This window comes from Macaca nemestrina, chromosome 14 (genome assembly GCF_043159975.1).
Source record: "Macaca nemestrina isolate mMacNem1 chromosome 14, mMacNem.hap1, whole genome shotgun sequence".
Lineage (NCBI taxonomy): Eukaryota > Metazoa > Chordata > Mammalia > Primates > Cercopithecidae > Macaca > Macaca nemestrina.
In genome coordinates, this window is record NC_092138.1 from 27,331,592 (window position 1) to 27,348,992 (window position 17,401).

Here is a 17,401-nt window from a genome sequence, read left to right on the forward strand (position 1 = left end):
CTAGAGTTAAAATGCTAAGAAAATCTTGGGAACTTAAAGCAATTTTCAAAATTAAGGAACATAATAATAATTAATGTGTGCTTTCTTCTTTACCATTATGGGGGCAAATATATGTGTGCATATATGTTTAATCTGTAAAAAAATTAATGAATAAGTTATTAACTCTGGTACAAAATGCTATTCATGAGTTAGAAACACAGTCCTAGACCTTAAGCATAGTGTTTGATAATACATCTGTAAAATTGTGTGTAAATAACTCTTAAGAACCAAAGGAATGCATTGAGGAATTATCAGAACATCATAAGTCAATCAGCATGACATCTCTAGTTCACCTCTTCTTTGAGACCAACAGAGCTGAATGTGGGGAATTGCTCCCAAGCTTGTTTTGAAATCTCAAATTATTTATATCAAGGGAACAATCTAGGAGCAATGAGGTAAAAAGAGTGGCTCTTCAGCATTAATCAGAAATTTAAATTGTTTTAAACCAACCCAGTTCTCTGAACTATTTTCATGCATAAATCCATTGAATGTACCAATGCTCTCATATTAAACCAGAGTGGCCCAAGTCTGTCTGCTTTTCTGTGGAATATAACCTGCCATTTTAGTAGCTGTCTGCTCAATTTGTGCCTCTGTATGTTTTAAAGTAGTTTTTTCCTTTCTTAAATGTGCTAATACTTCAAATTACCTATACTATCCTTCCCCACCAAAGGAGGATGCTATTTGAGTATTATGTAGAAGTAGTGGTGAAATTATGATAATTTAAAGTTCATTTACATGGGAATTAAGACCCAGAGCTTTTCAGAATGCAAAAGAAAAAAAAAGCATTTCAGACACACTTTGGGTAAGGAAAGGACATTTGCATAATCCCATCTGCTAAATGCATGGAAATTTGCAAAAGCATTATTGTATTTCAGAGGATTGGTTGCCCAATATATCGCCATGTTATGGGACTGCACACTGGGGTGATGTCCTCTTTTCCTCTGAGCTTTCACCAGCTGAAGTCCCTACCGGGTGATTACTCACACCAACTGCAGTCCACTTTTCTTTATTGTACAAGCTGTCCCAGGGGAGTCTTTTCTTCACACTCCCTTGGTAAACCTGACAACCAGCAATCATTTCATACCTTATGTATATCAGAAGGAACCAATCTTGTTTTGAAGGCTTGTTATGAGTTTCAAAGGAAAAAAGTTTTCCTAAGCAGTTGAGATCTGATAGTGATATCATGAGCTGACATCTGAAAAACCCCAATCATTTTGAAGAGCAGATCTAATTAGTGAATTTAAACTATCATTTTAATGAAAAGGTTTCCTTATGCATGGCACGAAGTAAACCTTAGCTTCAGGTTAGTAGTTCATAGCATGAAAAAAGAAGACATTGTCAAGTTGTCAAATTGTACCTACCCATAGAACTCAAGCCTGTCTAGCAAATTATTTGAATCACATGACCTCCCATTGTTAAGGCATGAAATGGGAAATAATAGTTCAGGCTTTACCAGTTACCAAAGTCATTACCGAAGGGGGTAGGGGAAGTGCTAGAACAGAAACAGCAGGCAGAATGACTGTTCCTCCAGTATCCCTTTTGACTTCTAATTTGAAAAGGACCCAAGCAAAGGAAGACTCCTCCAGAAGGTGTTTGGGCTTTACCTGTTGGCATGTGAGGTGCTGCTCACCTTCTCTGCTTTTTCCAGAGGAGCTGGATGCACTGAGCACCACCCCATCCCCATCTATCCTTTTACCACCCCTTGTCTCCAAGCCTCTGGTTCCACTAATCAAACTCTAGGGGATCATTGGAAGCTACATCAACCTTGGAAGCTCTGAACAGGGTCTTTGACCAGTGGGCCGAAAGGAGTAAGAGCAGCCTGCCAGGTAGTAGTCATATAGTTGGATTTTTAGAAATAGACAGGATCTTAGAAGTTACTGTGTCCAAGCCACCTATTTTCACAACATAAACTGAGGTACAGAGAGAGGAAGTGATCTGGCCAGGGTCACATGGGGTCAGGGCCATGGCCCAACCCAAGGCTGTTTCTCCTGTGGGGTCATGTTGCTGGCTGCTCTCTGAATGAGTATCCATAAAGTCCCCTCTGCCTGGCAATACCCATCCTAGGAGAAGCAATGCAAATGCATAATCTGTGATATCCACAGGTCCCAGTGATCAAGGCCATTGGCCCAGCATTATATCATGCACTTAGGCTGCCATCCCCCTCAGAGTCCACGCAGGACACCTATCCCAAGAGGCCTAAATTGTACTCAATTTTATACATGTTATAAAATTGATTTCTTCTTTCCCAAGAAGGTTTCCACTCTTCCTAGTAAGAAAGGAAAAGTTATTCCCTAATTTCTTTGCTCCCTAAAATCTCTGTGAAGAAACATATGATCCAGCCTTGCAGGCTGAATTCAAACACATTACTTGTTAAATTTTTGCTCTTCCAAATATCACTTCCAGGAGAGCATCCGACTCACTCCTTAGCCCCCAATCCTTCATCCACTCTGGGTTTGTTTATATGGCCTTATGGTATGTATAAAACAGAAGATGGTAAGGTGCGGTGGCTCATGCCTGTAATCCCAACACTTTGGGAGGCTGCGATGGGCGGATCACCTGAGGTCAGGAGTTCGAGACTAGCCTGACCAACATGGTGAAACCCCATCTCTCCTAAAAATACAAAAAAATTCTCCGGGCATGATGGCACATGCCTGTAATCTCAGCTACTCTGGAGGCTGAGGTAGGAGACTCGCTTGAACCTGGGAGGCAGAGGTTGCAGTGAGTCGAGATGGTGCCATTGCACTCCAGCCTGGGAGACAAGAGTAAAACTCCGTCTCAAAAGGAAAAAAAAAAAAACGGAAGAGGCAGGAAAATGCTGGGGAGGGAGGAATTCTCACTGGCTTCGGTTAGGTGAATATTGCCCCCTTGTGGTCAAACAGAATGCAGGACCCTCAGTGGTCACGGAATCATTTATCTTCCTTCAGGGCTGACCAAACATAAATCATTCTGAAAGAATCAAGCTTTATATGAGACGATCCCAGCACCTTCTTGCTGATATATACCCCTAAAAGTCCTTTATGGATATAGCCATTTTCTAAAAATGTTCTATTTGCCCCTTAAATGTTTATTGATTTTGAATTTTACCATAATCACTTTCCTGACAACTCCCAAAGACACCTCGAAAGCATAAATATTCCCTTTCAGTATTGGTCTTCAAGCAATATTGGTGTCTTGTTTTTAGAATTCTAACTGATGCTTACACCTATGTTTCTCAAAGCAAAATACATAGGTGTTAGGCTTGGTATTACCCACATTTTATTTTATTTCATTTTATTATTTTTTTAAGACAGAGTCTTGCTCTGTCGCCCAGACTGGAGTGCAGTGGTGCAATCTCAGCTCACTTCAACATCCACCTGCCAGGTTCAAGCAATTCTCCTGCCTCTAGCTGAGACTACAGGTGCACGCTGCCATGCCTGGCTAATTTTTTGTATTTTAGTAGAGACGGGGTTTCACCACGTTGCCCAGACTGGTCTCAAACTCCTGAGCTCAGGCAATCCACCCACCTCAGCCTCCCAGAGTGCTAGGATTACAGGCGTGAGCCCACATTTTAAATTTTTTAAATTCCTACAAGATTAAAACTAGGCGCAAATTTATAGAGCTGCTCTGATTGCCTTTTTATAGCATCACAATAAGTTCTTTGAGGATTTTCCTGAAACCTGGTCTTTGAACATTGCAGACCATAAAGGCTGTGGAGTTCAAGCCCCTTTCACTGGAAAGAAATCTGAGAGCCTAAGGGAAAGTGTCTGCTGGCCAAAGGACAAAGAGAAGCCCAGGGCAGCTGACTGGAAGCTGGTTGTGCTTCTTCCTCACCCTGCCAAGGAAAATGACACGATGGGTGGGCATCCTCGGGCAGTCATCCCCATAGGACCCCCATCGCTATGAATGAGGCTCACCCAGGCTGGTTCAGTCTTTGAGACTCTTCTACTCTTTAAATAACAGCCTCGCCTAACAGTTCAGGAGAGCCAGAGGATACAGAAACTGTGGCCTTGTTAGTCTGCCCCAACATAATAGAGAAAAGTGGTTGCATGAGTACTATTTTTAAACTCAGTTTAATTTTATGGGAAGGCTAAAACATGAAAAGTTACTATCTTAAAACTTTCTCTGAGCTCCCTTTTTAAATATTTTTTTTGCCATGCTTTGCATAAAGAAGGCAGACAATTGGTCTTTCTTAGCCTGGGGATAGCTTAGCTTGCTGATTCAGTTAGATGGATAAAGATAATCTTCAAACAAAGGAGATTCTGAAATTCTGAGGTGGGTAGAGGCCATTTTTGTGACGGGACTATTCAGCTCATCAAATGGATGCCAGATTAGGCTATGGAGGGCCAACGTCAAGGACAAAAGGGGTCTGTGTCTCAAAGTGTTCCCCCTCATATATGATGCCCTTTACACGCCCCATTTTGCCTGGCTGGCTCCAGTTAGATGCCCAAGCCTGCCATGTACCTCAAGCCAAGGGAGAGGTAGAACCCAGTGGCCTGGGGTGGGAGCTAATTCTGGGGACAGCAAGGAAGTCTAAAAAGCAGCAATGGGCCAGGCACGGTGGCTCATGCCTGTAATCCCAGCACTTTGGGAGGCCGAGGTGGGAGAATCACCTGAGGTCAGGACTTTGAGACCAGCCTGGCCAACGTGACAAAACCCTGTCTCTACTAAAAATACAAAAATTAGCTGGGCATGGTGGCATACACCTGTAGTCCCAGCTACTCAGGAGGCTGAGGCAGGAGAATGACCTGAATCCAGGAGGCAGAAGTTGCAGTGATCCCAGATCACGCCATTGCACTCCAGCCTGGGCAACAAGAGTGAAACTTTTTTTTTTTTTTTTTTTTTTTTTTTTTTTTTGAGACGGAGTCTCGCTCTGTCGCCGGGGCTGGAGCGCAGTGGCTGGATCTCAGCTCACTGCAAGCTCCGCCTCCCGGGTTTACGCCATTCTCCTGCCTCAGCCTCCTGTGTAGCTGGGACTACAGGCGCCCGCCACCTCGCCCGGCTAGTTTTTTGTATTTTTTTAGTAGAGACGGGGCTTCACCGTGTTCGCCAGGATGGTCTCGATCTCCTGACCTCGTGATCCGCCCGTCTCGGCCTCCCAAAGTGCTGGGATTACAGGCTTGAGCCACCGCGCCCGGCCTTTTTTTTTTTTTTTTTAAAGCAGCAATGGATTCTTATATGCTTGAGGCTAGTGCTTCAATTACTATCCCTTTGTTCTCACCCCATTGAGGATAGCCACTGAATTCCAGTTACAGCATTACCTGTATTTCAAAGCAAATTTCCATAGTGAACTAGGGCTATTCCAACCAGGGATGACTAACAGATTGTGGCTAGTTGGTTTTGTTACTGAAAAGATAATACTAAACAACCCAAACCCAGACTTGATCCCAACCACATCAATTAATTTCACTGTTTCACTGGTTTATACTTTCAACAAAAACACTCTGAGTGCCCACCATATGCCAGGCATATTATAAGAGGTTCTGAGGATATAAAGATAAATCAAACAAGAAAAATATAGAGCTATAGGTTTAATGATAGGATGTAGAGGGATACCTCTAATCCTGAATCCCAAAACCTTCAAATGAATACAGTTGCCCATAGAAAAGCTGAGTAAGGACAACTGAAAACCTACCCTCAGGTTAGCAAAAAAATTTTAATTAATTTCTGACTGAAAGTAATTAGCTTTTGACACTATGAATTTACCAGTTCTGCTGCCTAATCTACCACTACCACCAGACCCTTACTGAGTAGACAAGCAGTTTGACAAACTTGGGTGTACATCAGAATCACCTGAGGAGCTAGGAAAGGACATAGAGGCCCCGATACATTGAAGTAAGACAAAGTCCAGGTGTTTGCAATGTCACCAAGTTCCCCAGGGTATTCTGATGCCACCAAAGTTGGAAAACGACCACTATACATAATGAACGTCTTCTGTGAAGTGGCAGAAATCTCACACAGCATCCTGGGTGGGTCCTTCATTAAGGACAAAAGTGGATGGAGCCCCTCGTGTCTGTCCAAAATAGATCTAAGGGCATGGGTTTCCCACACAGTGTCACACCCAGCCATTCATGGTATAGAGCGCTCTCCTGCAAGGAGCTACAGCAGGCAGTGAGAGTGGATTGGAATTCGCTGTGCACTCAGACTTTTTCACAAATGGAACTAACTCTCCCTTGGCCTAACAGCAAAAATTTTCTTTAGAACCTAAACTTTAGAAGTCGAAAGCAGTAATGAGTAAATAATAAGAAAATCTTTACTATTTTTGCATCTAGAGATGGCAAACAGCTAAAAAAGACACCATAACTCTAGATCTTTAAGAAATGTTACTCTCTTTAAAAGAAAAAATGAAAAAAATCTCAATTCTAGAAAAATAAATACTCCATTGCTAAAATATCTTCTCCAATTTCTCTCCCTCTTTAAATGCAAGGGATGTTCATATACAACCTCATCCTGACACCCAAAATCCCCTCCCTAAATATTGCTCTTCTTTTATTAAAAAAGCATCAATTTTTTAAAATTATGGATAGAGGTTTTGTAGTAAAGGAGACCTGAGTCCTAAAATCCCAGCTGATGGAGGCCCTGGTAATGACACTCATCTTCTGAAAGGAGTCTTCCTTTAGGGGGTGGTAGAAACCAAATGATATCAAGAGAGTGGTAACAGGCCTGGGTCAGAGGCAGAAAGAGGGGCTTGGGGAGCATTTGGGGAAACCTAGTTCCTGGTGCCTGGGAGTGATAGCATTTGCCGTGTCTAGCCTTGTGTTTCTTTCTTCTACACTGGTGTTTTTTTCTCCCCAGCTGAAGACTTGAATAAATATTTTGATTTTCTATTATTGCCGACGATTACTGCATCTTCTTATTTAACTTATGTCTTCTTTCCAAGCGAGAGTATCCAGGTTTCGGTTGGATCTATTTTAAGGTGAATTAATTAACCAGCATAATAATACATTCATATGTTTCTGTTTTCAATATTTTTTTTACTCTAGTTACAGAATACATGAACTAGAATCCCTAGTAAACCACGTTGTCTTTTGGATTTGTCTGTTTGTTTGTTTCATTCTACCCTGATAGGGGAATCTACCCCCAGACTACAGAATCAGCCTGATTGACATCGGCCTGGTGATCGAGTACCTGATGGGCGGGGCTTATCGCTGCAACTACACGCGCAAGCGCTTCCGGACTCTCTACCACAACCTCTTCGGCCCCAAGAGGGTGAGGCTGGCTGCAAATTCGGGGCCCCTCCTGGAAGGACTAGGGTGTATGGGATTTGGGTTCTGGCTTCTTTTTCTCCAGGGGGAATTAAAATCAGAAAATTGCGCTGAGAGTGAGCCTATACAATCAAAGAATAGTAATGAAATTCAAATTAATCTTGTCATTGAGATTATTAAACTCAGCAGTTTTCCAGGTTTTGGGTCTTTATACCTTTAAAAATTGTTGAGAACCTCAAAGAGCTTTTATCTATGGGAATTCTACCTATCGGTGTTTATTTACCATATTAGAAATTTAAATGGAGACTCTAAAAATATTTAATTCATTTTAAGTTAAACATAGGAATCCCTATTATATGTTAACATAAAGAATATGTTTATAAAAAATATATTTTCAAAAACAAAGAATAAATTCATAATAGGAACATTTTTTAGCTTTTGCAAATTTCTGTAATGTCCAGCTTAATAGAAGAGGGCTAGATATCTACTTGTGGATTCAGTCTATTGTAGGATGTTCTGGTTAAAGTATATAAAGAAAATCTGACCCCACAAAAATACATGACAAACATAACAAATATATCAAAGGAAGGAGTATTTTAATCCTCTTTACATATAATTGTAGATATCCTTTTTTTGATACTACACCAAAATTTAATAAGTAACCGTTTCTTAAAAATGAGTTGCAAGGTGAAATCTAAAACCATATAAGTGAACTTTTCAAATTCTGTTACATTAAAATCCACTAGTCGAGCCAGCCATGGTCCCAGCTACTAAGGAGGCTGAGGCAGGAGACTCGCTTGAGCCCAGGAGTTTGAGGCTGTAGTATACTATTATAATGCCTGTGAATAACCCCTGCCCTGCAACCTGGACAACATAGCAAGACTCTGACTCTAAAACAATAAAATAAAATAATAACAAAGTAAAATCCAGTGGTCTCTCTTATACTTTGATGGATCTTGTAACATCATAGATTGGTCATGGAAAATTATTGGTTTGTGAAGGTATGCAGCTCTTCCAAATACTGACACATTTTATTATACAGTTTCATTAGTATCACCTCTATCTTATGGGAAATGTCTTTCAGTCCTGAAAAGCTGTCAAAGTCATGGTGGGGGTGCGGGGAGTAGATATAAGTTTTCCAAAATCCCAATTTTTTTCTTAAAAGTTTGAATTTTGTCATTGGCAACAAATACTATCTATTGTTTTCCTTGAAATAACAGCCTCACTTTGGTCATTCCAAACACATCTGCCAAAGGTCCAAGTCTACACAACCTTAGTCCATCCGCCAGTCAGTCCTTCAAGTAAAAATTATATTCCATGAAAAAAAAAAGTGGCTATAATACAATCCAAACAATCAGATAAGTGCTTTTCCTCAGGACAACCCATGATAGTTCAGTATACAGCAGAACTATTTTACGAGTATACTTCCCATTTCATCCCACAGAACAGTAAAAAGACGGTTAATCAAGGGTAAGGATTTAATAAAGTTAATTGTTTTTTAGTCCTCAACAAGGTCATTCTTAAGTAAAACGGTTACATTTGCTTTCTGCAAGTGCATAATACTGGAGTCTAATAACATCTGGTAAAGGTGGGTACCACTGCCTTTGTTCTTGCTAACACACCCAACAGCTTTACTCATCATTGCTTTTGTACCATCAGTACAAATGTCAAGATGGTGCCAAACCCAATTACATCCTAGTACTATTACGGAAATAACTTTGACTACACACACTCTCTCAAAATGTTTCAGGGACCCTCATGACCCATGGTCCACATTCTGAGAATTGCTGCTCTAGCTTGTAGTGGGTATATATATATATATATATATATATATTTTTTTTTTTTTTTTTTTGAGATGCAGTCTCACCCTGTTGCCCAGACTGGAGTGCAGTGGTGTGATCTCAGCTCACTACAACCTCCACCTCCCAGGTTCAAGCGATTCTCCTACCTCAGCCTCCCAAGTAGCCAGGATTACAGGCACATGCCACTACACTCAGCTAATTTTTGTATTTTTTAGTAGAGATGGGGTTTCGCCATGTTGGCCAGGCTGGTCTTGAACTCCTGACCTCAGGTGATCCGCCTGCTGCCTTGGCCTCCCAAACTGCTGGGATGACAGGAGTGAGCCACTGTGCAGAGTCATGATTTTTATATTTAACAAAGTTTTTTTCTGATTCTGAAAGCATTTTGTGGAACTAGTAAAGAACTTTGAAAACACTTAAAATTTAACAAAAGGGATTTGTTTGAAAATGAAAAAATATATATAACAGAATTTTTTAAAAAACACCAATAAGGATAAATAAGAAAAAAATGAAATAGATATTAGCCTAGTAGTCATTTTAGAAGCTGAAAGAGAGAGAGAGAAAAAGAGAGAGAGAGAGAGAGATTCGGTTCGAGCTGTTCTAACGTGAATAGTCAAATACAATTTGGAGGAACTGTAAGTGCTGTATCCTTACCATTTACTCAAATAACTTTCAAGATGGTGCCCAACCATTCTGAAATATTTAAAAGCTTAAAATTGGTCTTCCTGGCCCCTGAGATGTAATTTTGTATTACCTCCTGTTAAATATAGATCAGGGTCTGTGTCCTTCTGAGTTGCCTTTTCTCTCCGACTCAGCCTGTGCCTGTTTTGCACATTCTCAGCATGGCCAATGATGCTTCCTGTGTGCTAACACTTTCCATGCTGTTGAGCACCTTTGCCACCATCAACACAGGCCCTCTGGCCCCACTCGCTCTTGCCCTGATGTGCAGCAGCAAAGGGAAACAGCCAGCATAAAGCATCTAAACATATTAGTATATTTCTGAATAATATCCCAAGTCTCCAGATAATAGAGGCTTTTCAGAGGTTTGAGAAATACATGATTCGATCTGCTTGATTGAAGGTTTCCTTGTTCATTTGTCTTGGTCTGTTCAGGCTGCTACGACAAAATACCATCAGCTGGATGTCTTATAACAACAGAAATTCATTTCTCACAGTTCTGGAGGGTAGGAAGTCCAAGATCTAGGGACCAACAGATTTACTGTCTGGTGAGAACCTGCTTCCTCATTCATAGTGACACCTTCTCACTGTGTCCTCATCCAGTAGAAGGGTGAATGAGCTGCATTGAGCCTCTTTTATAAGGGTACTAATCCCATTCCTAAGGGCTCTTCTCTCTTGATCTAATCACCTCCCAGAAAGTGTCCTCCCTAATACCATCACCTTTGGAATTAGAATTTCAACATATGAATTTGGGGGGCGAAAACATTCAGACCAAAGCACTCGTTCAAATACTAGATGTTGTGAAGGTGTCAGCCAAGCAAGAAAGATGGTTATAGAAGGTGAAAGAAATCTTCGTTCACAAAAGTCATTATCAACCTACAGGCTCTATCCTCAGGCAATCTCATTACGCCTGGCCAGTTTCCTCATTTTCTGTATATTCATTAAAATCACCAAATCCAAAATTCTCTTGGAATTTCTATAAATCAGTTCTTCTTGTGGCGTTTTATTTAGCAAAATAAAATAAATGCTATATGGTACAATAGTGTTCTTATAGTACCTGTTTAAAATATGATAGGACTCTTGGAGGCTGGGTGTGGAGGCTCATGCCTATAATCCCAGTACTTTGGGATGCTGAGGTGGCAGGATCACTTGAGCCCAAGAGTCTGAGACCAGCCTGGCAACATAGTGAGACCCCATCTCTACAAAACGTTTTTAAAAGTTAGCCAAGCATGGTAACGTGCACCTCTACTCTCAGCTACTTGGGGCACTGAAGTAGGAGAATCACTTGAGCCCAGGAGGTTGAGGCTGCAGTGAGCCCTGATTGTGCCTCTGCACTCCAACCCAGGTAACAAAGTGAGACCTTGTCTCAATAAAAACAAAACAAAAAAGATATAATAGGACTCTTCTTACCTTTATGAAAGAAAGATCTAACTGATCTAACTTTGTTCACAACATTTTTTTTAACAGCCCAAAGCCTTGAAACTGCTGGGAATGGAGGTAAGTGTTTGTCCAAATTATTAGTGTCAATGATTTATTCTCTTTGTTACCCATTATATATATGCTATATATATAGTGTATATATATAATAATATATAGTGTATATATAATATATACACTATATGTAATATATATACTATAAATATATAGTATATATAATGTGTAATACTATATATACTACATACTATAGTATGTATACATTATATATGTATAATTATATATATATATAATGTGTCATAAGGGTTCCTCACAGCACCTTTGAAAATTCCACCATGAGGTTGTATCCGCAATGCAAACAAAAAAAAATCCTATTTGAAATACTAACCTGAAAACCAAGGAAGCATGTAAATTCTAGTAATCAAAATCTATTCGAGTGTTTACAAATGGTGACAGGTCCAAAGGCCAGAACTACTTCAGAATTGCATCTAATAAGTATTCAGAAACTTGAGATAAATTATCCATTTGCCATCTTTTGTTCATGTGGTTACGGTCGTGTATGCAAATAAAAATCTAGGCTGTCCTTATCCTTTCAGCAAAAAGGGTAGTGCTCTCCATCATTAGGTACAAACAACATTACCTTTTGAAGAAATAAATGGACAGAAGTGAAAAGAAAGAAAATGGCCCATTAAAAAATAATTTTTTAAATCAGAGTGTAACAACACTGACATGTTCCCTCAGCACTGTGCTTATACATTTATCATCACCTGTTTTAAAGTTGGGCATGGATGAGCTTGTGAGTTCTTTTAGGACGGAAGCTGGCCTAGTTCATTTCAGTACTGATCCCAGAGCTAGCTGGGAGAAGATATACAATTGCTACTTGCTGAAGTGCACCAATTCATTTCTAACTCAGCCTGTGTGATTTCCCTATAATTACAGGATGATATTCCCTTGAGGCGAGGAAGAAAGACAACCAAGAAACGGGAAGAAGAGGTAGACATTGACTTGGATGATCCTGAGATCAACCACTTCCCCTTCCCTTTCCACGAGCTCATGGTGTGGGCTGTCCTCATGAAGCGGCAGAAGATGGCCCTGTTCTTCTGGCAGCACGGTGAGGAGGCCATGGCCAAGGCCCTGGTGGCCTGTAAGCTCTGCAAAGCCATGGCTCATGAGGCCTCTGAGAACGACATGGTTGATGACATTTCCCAGGAGCTGAATCACAATTCCAGGTGGGTCTGCCCAGCAAAGGGCTGGTCGGGGGAGAGGAGGAAAGGTGGGCTCCCAGTGCTGGAAGGTCTGAGCTACTCAGAACTTTAAGGGAAGTCAGTATCACCCCAGTGATGCACACACAGGATGGACACAAACAATTCCCCTTTATTGTGTACAGTGCCACAGACAGTGTGGTACATATAAAAACATGGAACATTTTATTTCATCCTCTCAACTACCCCATTAGTTAGGTCCCATAGTTATGCACTTCTTTCAGCTAGGAAAAATGGGGCTCAGAGAATTTAAGATCACACATTTGTGGTGGCAAGGCTGGAATGTGAACTGAAGTTTGACACATTTAACAGGACATACTGCCTGGTGTAGTGGCTCATGCCTGTAATCCCAGCACTTTGGGAGGTTGAGATGTGTGGATCGTTTGAGCCCAGAAGTTTGAGACCAGCCTGGGCAACATAGCAAGACCTCATCTCTAAAAAATAATTAAAAATTAGCTGGGTGTGGTGGTGCATGCCTGTAGTCCTAGCTGCTCAGGAGGCTAAGGTGCGAGGATCTCTTGAGCCCAGGGGGTCAAGACTGCAGTGAGCCTTGATCATTCTACTGTACTCCAGCCTGGGAAACAGAGACCCTGTCTCAAAAAAAAAAAAAAAAAAAAAAAAAAAAAAGACATACTATACTCTATTGATTGATTACTCCACCCCCTACACTCATATGACTGAATCTGAGGGCCTGAGTACAGAGATCATATATTGTTTGACTTATACCCCCAGTTCTATACATGGTATCTGGCACATAGTAGATGCTTAGTGGATGTTGGCTGGATGAATTTACAAACAGACCAGACCCCATATGAAACAACTACATCACACAGTGACCACATTTTCTGGTTGGCCAGCAGGTCCACTTTTATCTTATAAGTCTCCAAGCTGACCTGAAGGACTGTCCACCCATTCTGTCTTTCAGAGACTTCGGCCAGCTGGCTGTGGAGCTCTTGGACCAGTCCTACAAGCAGGACGAACAGCTGGCCATGAAACTGCTGACGTATGAGCTGAAGAACTGGAGCAACGCCACGTGCCTGCAGCTTGCTGTGGCTGCCAAACACCGCGACTTCATCGCGCACACGTGCAGCCAGATGCTGCTCACCGACATGTGGATGGGCCGGCTCCGCATGCGCAAGAACTCAGGCCTCAAGGTCAGCGCGCCCAACAAGGCCCTCCTGGCTATGAGGACCGGCGGGTGGGGTAGAGTTTTCCCAGTCAAAATCTGCCGTGGGATTGGGCATCCTCTTATCTCAGGCGGGTGGTTCTAAATCCTGACTGTGCCTCAGAATCCTGTAGAGTGTTGCTTGGTTTTGTTTTTTCCATATAGAGGCTGGGGCTTCCCCCTGGGTCCTGCTGCATCAGCATCTCTAGAGAGGGTGCCCGGACATTAATATTTTTCGGAGGATCCAAAGGGGATGGCCGTGCACAGGTACTGCACGGGCTGCCAGGGCTGCCATTTGCATGAACAAAGCCAGCTGCACCAGGAGTCCCCACTAGGCCACCTGTCACTGCAGAGGGTGCCTGAACCCCTGGCCCTCCTTGGCATCGTGTCATAGAGACATTGACTCTTACCAGATGTGCTTGAGAGGTCTTTTTAAACTAAAATAAAACTGAGATAGATTTATTTGTAAAGCCATTGCAAAATAATCCTAATCTATTCTTAAGAAAAACAAGTCACAGACCAGTGTGTATAATCTGAGGCCATTTTTAATGTGTCTATGTATAGTTATGTCTGTACAAACTATCCTACAAAAACCGGGAAGGACACATAGTAAATTGTCAGCAGCGGTTACCTCTGAGGTTGAATGGACTATGAAAGGGATGTTACTGTTTTTAAGGGAAATAGGATGGTGTGTAGCGTTTGCTTTTTTAATGTTCTTTTCAGTGTTTTTCAAGGAAAATATGAAACCGAAAAAGGAAAAGAAAGACAGAAAAAAATGGGAGATGGAAGATTGAAAGGATATGGGGAGTTTTTTGTTTGTTTTAATTTAAGGTATACAACATGATGGTTTTGGGGGTTTTTTTTGAGATTTTTTTGGGGGGGTTTTTTGTTTGTTTTTGAGACAAGGTCTTGCTCTGTCACCCAGGCTGGAGTGCAGTGGTGTGATATTGGCTCACCGCAACCTCCAACTCCCACGTTCAAGCGATTCTCCTGCCTCAGCCTCCCGAGTAGCTGGGATTACAGGCACAAGCAACCATGCCTAGCTAATTTTTGTATTCTTAGTACAGATGGGGTTTCGTCATGTTGGTCAGCCTGGTCTTGAACTCCTGACCTCAAGTGATCCACCTGCCTTGGCCTCCCAAAGTGCTGGGATTACAGGCATGAACCTCTGGCGCCCAGACACAACATGATGTTTTGATATACATTGTGAAATGGTCACTCTAGTCAAGCAAATTAGCATATCTGTCATCTTGCCTCATTACCCTTCCTCGTGTGTGTAAGAGCACCTAAAATCTACTCTCTTAGCAAATTTCCAGTATACAGTACCATATTTCAGCTAGAGTCCTCATGTTGTACATGACATCTGTATGGTACATACTCATCCTACATATCTGCAACTTTGTACCCTTTGACCTGTATGGCCCCATTTCCCATTTCCTCCCCTCCTCAACCTCACCCCTGCCCCTGACACCTACTGTTTTATGAGACCAGCACCCCTTCTCCATACCACTCTTCCTGTGGGCTCTTGGCCTAGAGTCACAGAAAGGTTCTGTGATGTGGGTCATGGGCACTCCATAGCCACACTGCTAGTGACCGCCAAGTCCGGCCTCAGGAAGGGAGCCAAGCCGGCTCTCAGCTCTGAGGACAGGGTGTCGTGTCCCCTGAAGACTGCCAGCATGCCACCTGAGCCTTCCTAGGACAGCCAGGCACCCAGAATTCAGCGTCATGAATTCACAGCCATTTTCCGTGAACTACTCTGGTGTCCCTGTGGGCATTCAAGCAAGGACTGTCCCTGCCTCATTACGTGAGGATCATTTTTACTGACCCTTCAGAGGGGTCTTAGCCCCTCCCCTTGGAGCAGTTTCTTCAAGGAGGTTGATGTTTAGAAGTCTTGGGCCCCAGAATTGTTTTAGGATTGAGAGAAGAAGTGAGAGAGGACTTGGGGAATACAGTCAGACGTCAGTATTATCATGAAGAAACACACTTGTTCATTCTGAAGAATGAGACCGCCCTCTCAGAAGAAAGGCTTCTGTATTTAGTGTATAGATGTATGCGTGATGTTTATACATGAGAGAAATATAGGGCTGGCTTCTCCTGGGGCTTGTGTGTAAGGGGATTCTCTCAGTGCATACGGAGCCCACTGGGGTGGGTGGGGGTGTGTGTGTTTTCTGCTGTATCGTAGCAAATACCAGGAAGATGCCCTAAAATGAATTAAATGCTTTCCTACATGTATTCTCTCAAGGTCAACTTAGGACAGCATTCTTTTTTTACAGAGATAATCAGATAACACATAATCCACTCCACTTGACACATTAGCAAAGAAAAAAAATGCCAGTGGACAGATGTATGAATTGATTTCACAGTCAAAATCAAGGACTGTCTAATGGCTAAATGTAAATCTGAATTCTTTCCCACTTTTGCCTTAAATAGAGTCTCTTTTTCCTCTGTTACCCACATGCAAAGTGGGTGTTAATTGGGTAAGACAAATTTGGGCAAAATGCTTTTTTCCTCCAAAAATGAGACTGAGCTGTGCAAAATATTTCCTAGATGGGACGAAATGATCCTCTTAGTATTAATATGTTAATATGTTAGTTATTCAGATGTCCAGGTCCCCCACAGAGCATATAACTGTGTGTGCACATGTACACACACATGCACACAGTCTTATACCCCACACCTCAGGCTCTCTGATTCTAAACAACCACCCTAATCTTAATCCTTTAAATGTGATTATTATTATTATCATTATTATTACTTTAGGTAATTCTGGGAATTCTACTTCCTCCTTCAATTCTCAGCTTGGAGTTCAAGAACAAAGACGACATGCCCTATATGTCTCAGGCCCAGGAAATCCACCTCCAAGAGAAGGAGGCAGAAGAACCAGAGAAGCCCACGAAAGAAAAAGATGAAGAGGACATGGAGCTTACAGTAAGAAAACATTGCACAGTTATTCTCTGTGGGCAGAATTCCTAATCCACTTGTCCCACCAATATGCTCAAGATTCAGTAACTCCTTAGGTCAGACATCTGTTCCCAGCCTTCCACCAAGTTTAACCATGGAGTGCTTTCATTTCAGTATTGCGACCAGGGTATTGGAAAAGTGTAAGTAACACGACCGCAGGGTCCACCCATATGTGAAATCTTGCAGCCAGCTAGTGGTGCAGGACAAACCAGTGAAATTCTAAAGCAAGACACCCTACGTTTTCCAAACAAGCAAAGCTTCTTGAACCAGATGAGGTATCTGTCTCAGCACACAAAGAAGGAAAGGGAATCCATGATTTTGGAGCAGCCGGCTTCACTGAGCTGGTACTGTTCTGCGGATCAGAAGCTAAGCCTGTATCTGTCTTCAGGGTCAGGCTCACAATTACAGCACTAATTGAATTTTGAGGTTTGTATGCAAAGCTTTTATTAGCTCTTCCTGGTATAATTATAGAGCATAGAGGCTTTGTTCTGCAGAGGGAAGGGGGCAGCTGGACATGGGACAGCTTCTTGCAACCCCCGCCTGAGCAGCGTGACTGCCACTGGCTCATATGCAGGGGCTAAAAATATCACATGCTGTTAAAGGGACAAACAAGGCTTCATAGCTTGGAAGTCATCAAGCAACAGCCCCATAAGGACTTTCTCAATTTGCCTTACCCTCCCTCACCACCCCCGCCAATGACCGTTGCTGTAGTGACCCAGAAGAAGCTATAAGGGGTGAAATCAAAAATTAGTTTTGCTCAGGTGACAAAAGGCCTTTGCACTATTATCCTAGTAGGACAGCAGTGCGAATTGTTTCTCCTGCAGGTAAACAATATTTCCTTCCAGTAGCCTTTTCCTAAAGATCTATTTGCAGACACAATCCC

At 42.0% G+C, this 17,401-nt stretch overlaps 1 protein-coding gene and 1 long non-coding RNA gene across 27 annotated transcripts in view; one reads left to right on the forward strand and one right to left on the reverse strand.

Annotated features, from left to right (window-relative positions):
• Positions 1-17,401, forward strand: part of LOC105498657 (transient receptor potential cation channel subfamily M member 3) — a 909,897-nt gene that overhangs the window by 801,102 nt on the left and 91,394 nt on the right. For 10 of the 26 annotated variants that reach the window (XM_011770894.3, XM_071077680.1, XM_011770886.3 and 7 more), the window contains 6 exons: positions 6,896-6,931; positions 7,084-7,224; positions 11,164-11,193; positions 12,070-12,359; positions 13,318-13,546; positions 16,318-16,485. In XM_011770894.3, coding sequence (XP_011769196.1) covers positions 6,896-6,931; positions 7,084-7,224; positions 11,164-11,193; positions 12,070-12,359; positions 13,318-13,546; positions 16,318-16,485 — 894 coding nt within the window. The remainder of the gene's footprint in view (positions 1-6,895; positions 6,932-7,083; positions 7,225-11,163; positions 11,194-12,069; positions 12,360-13,317; positions 13,547-16,317; positions 16,486-17,401) is intronic. The other 16 variants (XM_011770898.3, XM_071077682.1, XM_011770889.3 and 13 more) reach the window with 3 other exon arrangements.
• LOC105498656 (uncharacterized) overlaps positions 1-17,401 on the reverse strand; it is a 178,791-nt gene that overhangs the window by 6,106 nt on the left and 155,284 nt on the right. The gene's annotated exons all lie outside the window — the stretch shown is intronic.